General features: G+C 46.0%; 1 protein-coding gene across 1 annotated transcript in view; it reads right to left on the bottom strand.

Moving 5' to 3' along the window:
* The window catches only part of pard3aa (par-3 family cell polarity regulator alpha, a), a 312,866-nt gene that overhangs the window by 125,663 nt on the left and 175,042 nt on the right, over nt 1–12,161 (bottom strand). The window contains 1 exon segment of the mRNA XM_068710318.1: nt 10,588–10,735. Within this exon segment, the coding sequence (XP_068566419.1) occupies nt 10,588–10,735 (148 nt within the window).

Raw genomic sequence — 12,161 nt, 5'->3', positions numbered from 1 at the left:
ATATCGATATATATAAATGCTCCAGAATCCAGACTCCAAAAGTTGTAGCAATAGTTTTATCTATTCTCTTTCCATCCATCTCCAAGGACAAATATGATCAGGAGAGGAGCTCCCCTGATCTGTATTCTGTCCTGCCTGACCCTCCCTGCTGAGGACTTCTTTGAATCGCTCCTTTGCTGCTCCTCAGGAGTCAAAGTCGATGGGGAATGCGCTGTCGCGGCTGAGGCTCAGCACCAAGGGCACGAGAAGGGTTGTACGACGGCATGAGCAGCGGCATTACAATACAGATTCGGAGGATTCACTCTGCAAATTGAGCGGCGCGTGAGTCGGGTATGGACGCGGAGTTCAGACTCTAACCACACACCTGCTTGCTATTAGCCGCAGGTTTACAGACATGCTGGACTTCCTCTGGTCTTTGCTTTTGTTTCCATTATCGGAGAGCCGTTTTGCAAATGTAATAGCTTAGGAACAACCGTGTGTAATCACTAACAGCAGACAGCCATGTTTACCCTGGCAGGATCCCAACGTGACTCTGAGAGGCATTTCATTTCACTGGGGCTCGACGAATGATAAATGCATGTTGTGGAAGTAAATCTGAGCACCAATCAACGTGGCAATGAGGTGTTTAGTTATTTGCAGGGATAAGAAAAAAATAAATGTATATATATATATATATATATATATATATATATATATATATATATATATATATATACACACACACACACAAGAAAAACAATGATACAAAAACAAAACAGATGTGCGAGGGAGAAACCCAAGGTGGGCTTAGAAAGGTCTCCCCCCTAAAAAACACTCAAGTCAAACAACAAACTGAAAATCTAGGTTATTTTTCATAAATGTCAGGAGTGTTATCAGTGGCACGTGATAAAAGAGATTTATTATACCTAATGTGAATACATGTTCCATACCAAAGCTTTAAATGTAGTGCTATAGTGGATACAGCCGTTATGCTAGTTTACTTTAATTGCCTCTACAAGCCTGATGAATATTATTTCACTCCCATGAAACAAGTCGCCTTCTACCATGACCTCAAAACTTTCCCAAAGCCTGCCCCCGTACAGTACTTGTGCATATGTTAATTGATTCTTTTGGAAGCCTCATCCCTTTGTCTATAGACTGCTCGTCTAAACCAGCTAGGATGGCTGCCAACACTGTACAGGTGAAATGAAGGCCATTTCTCACTTGGGCAGCTTGACAGAGAACTGTGGGTAATTGAATTCACCCGATACTGTAAATCAGCGGGGCTGGAGCAATGACAGTGATGAACTCCAGGAAGTCGGCTGGACTAAGCTATAGGCCTATCACTTTCATAGCAGGCAGACCAAGTAGTGAGTTTGATTAGAGCTGGGTGTCAATATTCATCGTTTGTCTTTCATCAGGTTTTCGTTTGGGCATTTGTGCATTTTAGGGAGCAGTATATGACATTCAGAGCAGTAATATAGCAGCAAAAAACTATTGTCTGTTGTCAGTTGGTTAGCTCACGGCCGCTGCTTTGCATTGCTGTCATACGGCGGTTACAGCCGATAACGCCGTCCTCCCCGACAGCGTCGTCGCTGAAGCGCTGTGCCCACCCTCCGGTTCCCCCCTCAGGTAAACACTGTTATCTTCTAAGTGTGCTTGTATAAGTCAAAATAATGTGTTCACGGTTTACAGAATCAATATTTTACGTATATTCTCCGTCCTGTATTGTCTTGTATGCCTTTTCCTCCGTATAATAGTTCCGGTTTGTCCTTGCACAACTAGTCCAAGCCAGTTTCGTCCCCTCCCCTTGTCGTCAGTGTCTCTACTTTACAGTCAGTTTAACAAAAGTGCGGCAGTGTCAATAAGAGATGCCCTGCGGTTGTGTGTCCACGGGGGCCATTCCTACACCACTCTTTACTTTCCCTGAGCCATTGAGTGGAGTTACCTCTCGGTTGCATCAGCCACACTGAGAACTTCACTACAGTCGCCACGTGGAAAGAATTGTGGAAATATAATAGGAAGAGCTGCTTAGTTAAAGGCACGCTACAAAAGCGTTGGTGTGCGTTTCAAGTACACACACCTTTGCATTCCCAGTATGCACTCTTTAAAGACAATAAAACTCACATTCACCTCCCTCATGCCATCACACCACTTTCGCCAACAGAGGACACCGTTTTAATGAGAAACTCCTCTCCCAGCTTAATGGAACATTTCCAGTCAGGACCTCTTGACACAGGTAGCCAGCTCTGCAGATGAAGTGCTGTTAAAGTCATTCCGCTTCCCTCCAAAGGACACAGGCGCGCTCATACAGTGAGCGGCTGCTAGGTGGACAGGTATAGTTGGGGCCACGCTGATGGTTTGAAAAGTGAAAATAATTAGAGAAACTGCAGCACTTGCTTTTCTGCAGCTGTCAGCATAATGAGCATAAAGGCAAATCACCCGCCACCAATGCTTCAGTGAAGCGCGCGATGCAAAAGCATATTTGAACAGACATAGTAGAAGAAAAAAAATAACTGGCTGTTTGGTTCCCTGACGGACAAAGATAACAAGCTACAAAAGGCAGAGTGGAGGATAAGCAATGTGGAGAGGAAGCATTGAGGTGCTGCTCACTCACTGTTTTAACTCCGTCGCCTTCTACCAGCTCCTCACAGTCAGCTCGCGGTGCACATGTGTGCTAGAACTAGGTGGTGACTGAGGCAGGAGAAAGTTACGGTTGTTCAGTGCAGAGACGATTTCCGAATGCAAACAAGTGCTGGTGAAATGATGAGTGCATTCATTCTCCGTGCCTTGTTGGAAGTCTTCCTTTATGCGTCTCCCTTGTTTACATGATTTTGGCCCGGGAAGGTCATCTGAGCTTAATGTTGAGGCTTCTTTGTTCCCCTGTCTAATGGCACCGCAGCAGAAATAACCACAAGCATTTAAAACCTGGGAGAACCGGGAACGTAATTATTGTTTTCGCCAAATCACAGAACCGCTATCTTGGCAACAATCGAAACGCTATTCAGCCTCTGCAATCCTTAAACTACCGGAGCCTTTCGCCCAGTCTGAGAGAGGAATGCACCATTTCAACCAAAACATTAATAGCACGATGGCGTCACAAATGAATCAGCAGTCGCACACAGATCTAACAGACGTGTACGTGAGGTCAAATGGGGATAAATAGTCCTCCGATTGTCGTTAATGGTTCACAGAAGCGGTGTGTTAAAGAGCTTCTGATTCATGCCTGAGAAAGAGTTCTTGCCGCTGTGGCCTTTGTCACACTGTGATTAAAGATAGCTTCTCACGAGTCACGCCGACACACACGACCCAGCGCCTCGGCAACACTACAGTCGCCATTCATCCTGCTAAAAACAAACACGAGTTGTTGGGTGGGGCTTAACATGAGGCGGTAATGTGCAGGCCAAACATGATCACAGTGTGATGACAGTGGCTGTTCATTTTAATGTCTTGTTATTGTAACATGGTTCATAGAAGAAAAAAAAAATCACTGAAACACAAAAATTGGGGAAAAAAAAAATGTTTTTCAGCTTATGCTTTAATGGAATGGGCTCGTAGACAGCCACATAACAGACATATTTTTGGGATAAAACATGCTAAATGTGCATTTAGCGTCCAGTGAATGCAGCCGCATGCCCCACGCTTGACAAGTTTGCGGCTCAAACAGTCCAATCAGTGTAGTGAAAGTTGTGTTTCCACGGCCACGGCCGCACCAAAGCACACGCCGCCCCCTGGCCACCCATGCTCAAGCGTGTGGAAGCTACTCCACGATGTGGAAGCAGAGATGTTCGTCCCCCCTCTGGCAGAGAGTGAAGACAGAGACAGATGAGCTCGATGGCTCCAGAGGCCACCTGGCTGCATCCATCCACACGGATCGGAGCTTCACTCTCCTCCGTCTCTGCCCTCTGACCAAGCGTTGCCCGTTGAAACATTGCGCTGTGAGGTGAGAGGTCAGGCTAATGGCCCCACTCCATCTTCTTTGTCCTGTGCGATTTCTTCAATCTCTGTCCATCACACACTCTTTCTCTTTCTCCCTCCCTCCGTTCGTGACACTTTGGCTTATTGATCTGACTGGAGGAGAGATCATTAGTTGATCCAGGCTGCCATGGTTTTCGGATTGCAGCCGGTAATCATCCTAAGTACACATTAGTAGCAACCAAAGCCTTACCGAGAGACATTTGTGCTATTTTCTGAGGACACTTTCACACCTGTAGTTTGGTCCAGACCAAGAGAAACAAATAAAGCATATTCATTTTTACGTTCTGGTCCAGTTCATGTATCCACTGACTTTTTACAAACAAAACAAGATGAGTGAACATGAAATCATACAGATTGACAGGTAGCTGTCATGCTACATCATCAGGACCCAGGTGGAGAATCAAATCCTTTTCAAGCAATAACGTACTAACGACCATTCAGTTGGCTCGATGCCTTACTTCCTCGTAGAGAAACGCGACGTCAGGAATCAGACGCGTAGGATTAGAATACGGACTTCAAACACTGAGACTCCCAGAGACATGTGGAGTCAACCAGTGATTCTCATGGAGCCAGGAACAGAGCGCTCAGGAAGCAGTCATAAGCTGTTTTTTTTGTGAGTCCTGGGTTGGCAGGTGTTGTCATGGTCCCTATGACAACAAATTGACAGGATGTGACAATTGGCACTGTATGCTTGGAAAACTGATTTGGTGACAGCTCAGTGCATAAAATATTTCCACACAATGAATGGTAGTCGATAATGCAGCCAAGAGGCTGTCGCTACTGGCATAGGTGATCTTTAGTACGGCGTCAAACCAAACTAAGCACTTCTCTGGCATATATTACCACGAGCAGGCTAAAAGGTTTTCCTATTGCAGAGGTCAACCCATCAACAGTGTAGAAAGAAGAGCCGCCCTCCCATCCAAGCCTGTTATTTAGCCTTTAAATGCCATTTCAGGGAATATCATTACTGACCACCTCAACCTTTTCACACAGGCAAAGGCTATGCAAGCTGTAAGCCGGGGAGATGCACCCTATGCATCCATACTTAAGACCAAGATATACTGTGTACTTGATACGTTTGATTCCTTTGTCGCTCGAGGCTAAAAGCAAATATCAGCAAGTCTTCCAGTAATGCAATGAGTGTAAAATCCCTTGAGCAGAGAAGAAATGTAGTGTATGTTGAAGTAGCAATATGGAAGTGAAATACCTGATGCTTTGTTCTTTAATCATCCCTCACAGCAGACAAATTCCTCTCGTTTGTTCTAGCAGCTATGTGTTTCTTTCAGACTCAAGCAGGAATTTAAAATCACATTAACTGGACTCTAAATGTGGCATTGCTGACCTGCACACCCACGCGGCTGTTTTCTCTCTGGCTCATGTACAGGTTCGGGCGGAGCTATGCTGGAAATACGTGAGGTCACCCAACCTCACGGACCTATCAGAAGGATGAGGGAGAAAGTTCTCTCAACCTAGCAGGTGCAACAAAACTAATGGGGGAGTTGGAGAGATACTAATCAAGCGCCGTCTGTACACACCCACACAGTCCTTGGAAGAGGTCTAATGAGACAGGTCAAAGCACCCGTGGAGATGGACCACGTGGCCCAAAATAGAAATCATGTTCTCGCGAAACCATACTTCCAAGGTGCTAATAGAGTTTTGTATCAGATACATGTTAAGGGTCCTCCAATTTGTATCCTTTTTCATACTTCTTTTTCTGTGTCTCTCACTTGAATTAAAGTAATGATGGCTCAATAGGTCCTTTTCACAGCAGCCATTTTGTCGTGCGAGGCAAACACAGTAATTCATAACATGAATTATGGTATTGTGCATGCTGGCTCACTGGACTGGCTGTGACAAACTTAAGAGAATGAGACCAAAATGAATTTGAATCAGCATGCTATGGCATGTCAAAATGGATGTTGTGAAAAGGACCTATTCTGTAGAGCTGCTTCAGTTTCAGGGTCCTGGTATTGTGCATGCTGGCTTACTGTCACATTTGAATAGAACAGAGTGATCATTAATGTTATAAGTGACACCTGTGCTTTCCCCACTGTGGCAAAGTGAAAATGTCTGCTGTGAAAAATAGCATTTTCAACAATATTTTCTAAGTGACTGCATTTTACATTTTTTTGTTACATTTCTGGTTCTTCAAACTTGTTTTTAGGGAATGTGTTAAAAATGTGTAGGGCAAATACACCTCTTTTAGGCCAAATGACCACAGCAAATGGGAACCGTAAGCACAAGGAGAGGGAAAGTTCTAGGGTACCACAATTTACGCCTGTGTTATTTTCTCAATGAGGCATGCTGATGGCACTCTCAAGCAGCCTGGACACCAAATTAAGGTGGGTCTCTTTGGCTCATCTCCTGCACCGATGGCTGAGCATACAGAAAGGTTGAGTCTGCAGACTGTGAAATACTGGAGTTGAGGGGACAGCAGGTTCAAGTTCTGGGAGGACGGTCCCACTTAAAGGGATAGTTTGGGTGTTGTGAAGTGGGGTTGTAGAAAGTGCTTCAGCCGTAGTCAGTGTAATACCTGCAGTAGATGGCGGTGGGAGTTACTGCACAGGAGCACAGCAATGCACTGTTGTGGGCGGGGGGGCAGCAGCAAAACGTATTTTAGCCACCTGGAAGAATGGCCCACCTAAAAGATCAAATATCACTACATGCCATGTTCACCGCTTTACCCTGCCGTCAAACTGCTACACAGTCTGTGTTTCTGACAGGGAACTGAAGCCGTTATCTATGCCCAAGCCACAAGAGTCCCGGCCTCTATCGGTTAGTTTGTTACTGTTATTGTGTGACTTCAGTTAGTTCACCAAAGTCACACAATAACAAACTAAACTAAAATAAATGTCCTCATAACGATGGAAAAATCGCCCGAACACAGGGTTTTTTTGCACCGTCACCTGCACTGCACACATTACATCCTGTGAACACCTCCTTATGTGTGACAACAGCATGGGTGCACTTGCCTGGTTCCCGCCTCACGCCCCTCCCTCACTCCTGTGCCGGTCCTGGGTGTGCGTTCTGACTCAGGCGCTCGGCTAAACAGCCACATCCAAAGAAAGCGTTAGTCCGAGGGCCTCAATTTTCACCCCAGCGTGTGGACCCCGCGCCCCGCGGCCCTTTTTCCGATTAGACAGGACGGAAGGCGAAGCCGGGTGTGATGCTAACGACCTTTGCGTCAAACCTCGGCTGTCACTGTCCCGCTGTGCCCATGCAGGAGATTTCACTCAGCCCCATATTTCCATTCGGTTAATTCACCTTTCCTTCCTTTCTGTTTTTTCCCTCTTTTGAGAGAGAAAGCATCTCTGACGATTCTCGATCCTTTCACCTCAAGGGTAAAAAGTGGGGGAAGGAAAGAGAAAAAAAAAGAGTAATTTTCTTTCAGGGACTCAAGCAGAACGCACTGTATGTTCACCACCTGCTAGCTGTGGATTCAGCTTCCGGCCACGATGCCATGAAGCGTGGTGTGTGTGTGTGTGTGTGTGTGTGAAGCTAAAGCTGACTCTATCACAGCATCGCGTGGTTTACTGAGGCAAAGGGGGAGTGGGATTACCTCTGACTATTGATGAGCTGAACGTATGCACACACACACACACACACACACACACACACACACACACACACACACACACACACACACACACACACACACACACACACACACACACACACACACACACACAGCCGATTGTTCTGAATGACAGCCCAAAACACACTACAGGGAAGATGAAGGCAACCCTTACAATCAATGTCATATGATGGTACTACACCAGCTTAATAGCACCTGACTCCCTCCAGCGTCATTTGGTGCTTTTCTTTGCTGTTGCCATGGTAATCATGACTCCTATAATTGATTAAATTCTACCTATGCCCCCGCAGATCCAATACCTGTTCTCACTGTTTCAGAAGAAAGGCAGCAAGCTACCTGTGACTGCTGGGAGCAGAAGAGCTGGTCCAGTGTCTGATCGATATCTGGGTGAGGTGAGATAAGGCATCCGTAGGACATTGCAGCTGTTTTTTGTTGTTGTTTTTTAGGAAATAGACAATGTAGCATCACAATGATGGTTTGGCAGAAATAATAGTTTACAATTTCACTGTATTGACTTGCTGCTGTCTGCTATAACTCACGTTCAAAGCCAGTTCTTAATTCTTGAGCAGCAAAGCCATTCCATCCCTTTTGCCTCCGTGCTTTGGTCCACTTACAGCAGCACAGGCAGCATAATGGAGCAGAGGAGAGGAACTGATTTGGTTAGAGAATTCAGTGGATCAGTGGAAATTGAGCCTAACCTGATGGAGAGGTTGTACGTGAGTGTGCCACTGTGCGTGCTCGCACGCAACTTCATTAGGTGTGTGCTGTGCTGTATCTATGGCCTGCCATATATCCCAGACTCCACATGTCTGGCTTTCTCGATTCAGTAATTTAGCAGGTCTAGATACACTCCGCATCGAGCTGTCAGTCAAGCCCTGGTGGCTGTGTGCTTCCTGACCTTGCCCAACTGATCCCAGCATCTGTCCTCTAACCATTACTGTCACATCTCACACACCAGGCAATATGTCTGAGCCCTCTGAAATAACATATAGGAGAAGATAGAGAGAGCAAACAGCTACTCTCTTTCTAGCCTGCAGAAATGTACATTTCACAGAACGTTTTGTCCGCTTATGTATTGCCTTAATTCAAACTAAATTGGGTAAGTGTAGTACACTGACATTTCAGTTACATTTAGAAATGGAAAAAAAACAATTCACATGTTGATGAATATGAACGCTGATGCTATTTGCCTTTCAAAGTAAATGTTGGGACATTTGATCAAAGTTAACTAGATTTAGCTCTGTGTGGTGACTGAGATGCAAGGTCATTGCCACTTGCTTGGCGGCAGAAGACAGAGAGAATTTCTTCTTATATACCCAGCGCGCTTCTGGGAGGGGGGGGGGCAAAATACATCTTCTGCATTTTCGGAGGATCAGATTTGCAGTAATTGCAAAAAGCAAAAACAGTCGACCAACCCTTGGTAGCAATTCCTGATTCTACTTCTCAGGTGTCGCGTTTTACCTCAGTGCGGCAGTGTTGTGTTGCTGTGATGAATACGAACTCTACTCTGACTGCATCAGAAATTTAAATAACGTAATTGTGTCAATTCAGAAAGATGAAGACCTGTCACAGAATGTGGGCACGGGTTAATGAGGCCGCGACTCGGAGACAGCCTCAAGACAGAGAAGAAAAGGAACTGACGTTTTCTTGCTGCGAGACAAGCGACGTCAAAGATCTGAGACTCCGCCGAGCTTCCGCTGTGATAACTCACCGCTTTAGCACCCACTCCACCCCCACCCCTAAAACTTTTCCACTTGGCTCATTTGACACCCACTCCGCAGGATGAGATGAGTGCTGGGCGCCATTGAAGTTTCAATGGCAAGAAACTTTTCCATCAGTGCGCCCACAGTTGCTGCTTATGATCACAGCGCCGTTCTGGAAAAAAGCCTGCGTCAAAAAAAAAGAGCCAGCGGAATGAATAAGCCAAACTGAGGGGAAAACCCAAACCAATTGGAGCGTATTTGATTTGGGATGGAGGAGAAAGACGCGATGAAAGAGTGAAAAAAGAGAAGGGGAGACGGAGACAGTGGGAGAGAGAGTGTCAGGGGCAAGCCCTATTGATCTGGAGGCTTAATTAACCATCAGATGCCTCTGACACAGCCTCAGATCTTCTATGATCTGTGGCAGAGTGGCACCGCTCTGGGGGAGACGGTGGGGAGGGGATCGGAGAGAAACGGAAGAATGAATGGGAGAAGGGCAGCAAGTGTAGATCATCGACGGATTACAAATTCACTCCATCCGAGGAGAGGAGAGTGGAAGTTAGACGGGGTGGCAGGTGAAAGAGGAGACTGGGAGGAAAAAAAAAGGAGGAGAAAGAAACTAGGAGATAAGGGGATAGGAAGGGAAGACGAGAAAACAAGTTCATGAGAACCTAACTGTGTGTGTGTTGAAAAAAGAGGCCACTACTGCACTGCATCACCCCCCCTACAAACACGCCCCTTTCCACACCGATGCAATCACCTCCCCTTCCTGCGCGTGTGCATGCGCGAAAAGATCCGTCGATGTTGAGATGACAGCAGCGGCTGACCGAGGATTGAATTGCCAATTCTAATACACCTGAAGAGGCGAGATCTTAGCCCGCTGATGTCAGCTGGGTGGAATGGAAATTGACCCGAGTGAAATCAGTCAGAGTGAAATCAGTCAGGAGTGGAGTGAAGGCCGGGAGGATCGGGGGTGACGTTAATCCCTGAGAGGTTTGAATAGTGAAATAGAGCACCTTGGGATGCAGAGCGATGAGGGGGGGATGAGGCTTTGAAGGTGATGCTGGTTGGGGGTTTAAGGGAAGGAGCTAGCAGAGGGGATGGGGTGAATGCTAAAATTGATCAGGGGATGTCAGTTTACAGACAGCACCAATTTAAGGGCAAAATATATCCAATGAGCAGGTTAGCAGGTCAACCACACTTCTCATCAATTTGAATAGGGAGTGACCGGCACAAAAAAAAAAAAAATCCAATTTGCCGAGTCTGTAAGAGGTTGAAAGAGACACAAAGGTGCAGAGAGGGAGGGTGAAAGAACCTCGCTGATATGTGACTCACCAATGCGTCCGATCATATTAGCCAGCGGCGTGGAGCTGCTGTCCATGCCTTCGATGCTTTCATACACGGAGTGGGAAATACGGCGCTCGTGGTTGTCCAGTCGAGAGTTCACGGGACGCTCTAGAACCGGAGGACTGGCAGGGGCTTGCTACAGAAACAAGGGCGAGATGAAGAGCAGACATGGGGCTTACAAATAGGTACAGTGCCAATCAAATGTTGCATTAGGTCTGATAAAAAGACGTATAATATTATTTTTGTTAAAGGGCCAATATGAACAATTTTCAAAATACACATTTGTGGCATATTCACATTCATAACTGAAAGGTTTGAGTAATTTTCAAACATAGTGGTTTCGTCTGTTTAAGTTTAAGTGATCGAAAATAACAGAATTTTCTACTACTAACTCTATTACAATTTTTTTACAGCATTAAAGAAGTGTATCTATTATCTTGCATTATTCTGTATATTAAGCCTTGTAAATTAAATTGAGACTGATGTATTCTGCCTTTTGAAATAATCAAAAATCCCAAATGAATGTGTGTTGACACAAATAAAAACCTCAGATTGTACATACATTCATTATTTTGACATGGTCATTTACGGGTCATTTTTGCAGCGTGCGGGTACCACATGAACAGGAAGCTATACACACACACACACAAACAACACACAGAAGAAGAAATGGGTCTGCATGATGGGATGCCATCAATACTCCAGGAACGTGGCTCCAGCGTCCGTCTCGTCTTACGTGGGTATTTTCTGGCTCAGCAGTGTGAAACGGCTCCTGTAGAAGTCCGAGCCGGATAAAGCTACATGGATTTCCCATAGACAGCTGTCTCTAACAATGAACCCCAGTAAATGGACCAGTGACATTTGCCATGTGGTCGATACGCCGCACTGCTGGTTATTGAGCCCACTGTACACTCGGTGCATGTGTCAGTCTTGGCAGGAGGGACACGGTTAGCGGTTCTGGAACCACTGGGCCCAGATACTGTGCTCAGTCTTCAAAAGCCAATAGAGGATTTGTTTTCGGATAGATGCTATGGAGCTACCGCAGCAAGAGTCAGTGAAAAAAAAGAAATCTCACATCCACGTGCAGAGAGTGAGAGAATAAACCTTGGGCCTTGGCCTTATTTCCCACAATGCTTCATAGCAGCCTGTGGGCAGCCGGGGGAAGGCACTGGAGAAGAACTCCCTGTACAGAACCCATTACAGATAGCTACCTTACAGCTAGATAGTCGTACGCAGTTCAACTTTGTACCTCGAGCATGCTTTAAACCAGGAGGCCCTGGCTAATATTGATGTCTCACAACACTCTGCTGGCCCCCAGCCAAGAGAAAGGGGAGCAGAATATCAGACAACAACCGCAGCAGGAAGACAGGGGAGCAGGAGGAAGAGGAGGGAAGAAGAGGAGGGGACTTTTTGGTCAACAAATTTGGGGAATAACAAGAAAAAGGGAGGATGGTGGGGGGAGGAAAGTGCAGTGTGGGTGCCGCCGAGTCGCCTCCTCGTGGGAGACGCAGAGCAGGGCGGAGGGACTTATCGTCTGTTTAATATAAATGAGAGGTTTAATG

Source organism: Cebidichthys violaceus, unplaced genomic scaffold (genome assembly GCF_023349555.1).
Source record: "Cebidichthys violaceus isolate CVI_PGR_0920_01 unplaced genomic scaffold, fCebVio1.0.p SCAF_15, whole genome shotgun sequence".
NCBI classification, from domain to species: domain Eukaryota; kingdom Metazoa; phylum Chordata; class Actinopteri; order Perciformes; family Stichaeidae; genus Cebidichthys; species Cebidichthys violaceus.
Note: the sequence above shows the minus strand (reverse complement) of the source record. Positions and strands in the feature narration are given on the sequence as shown.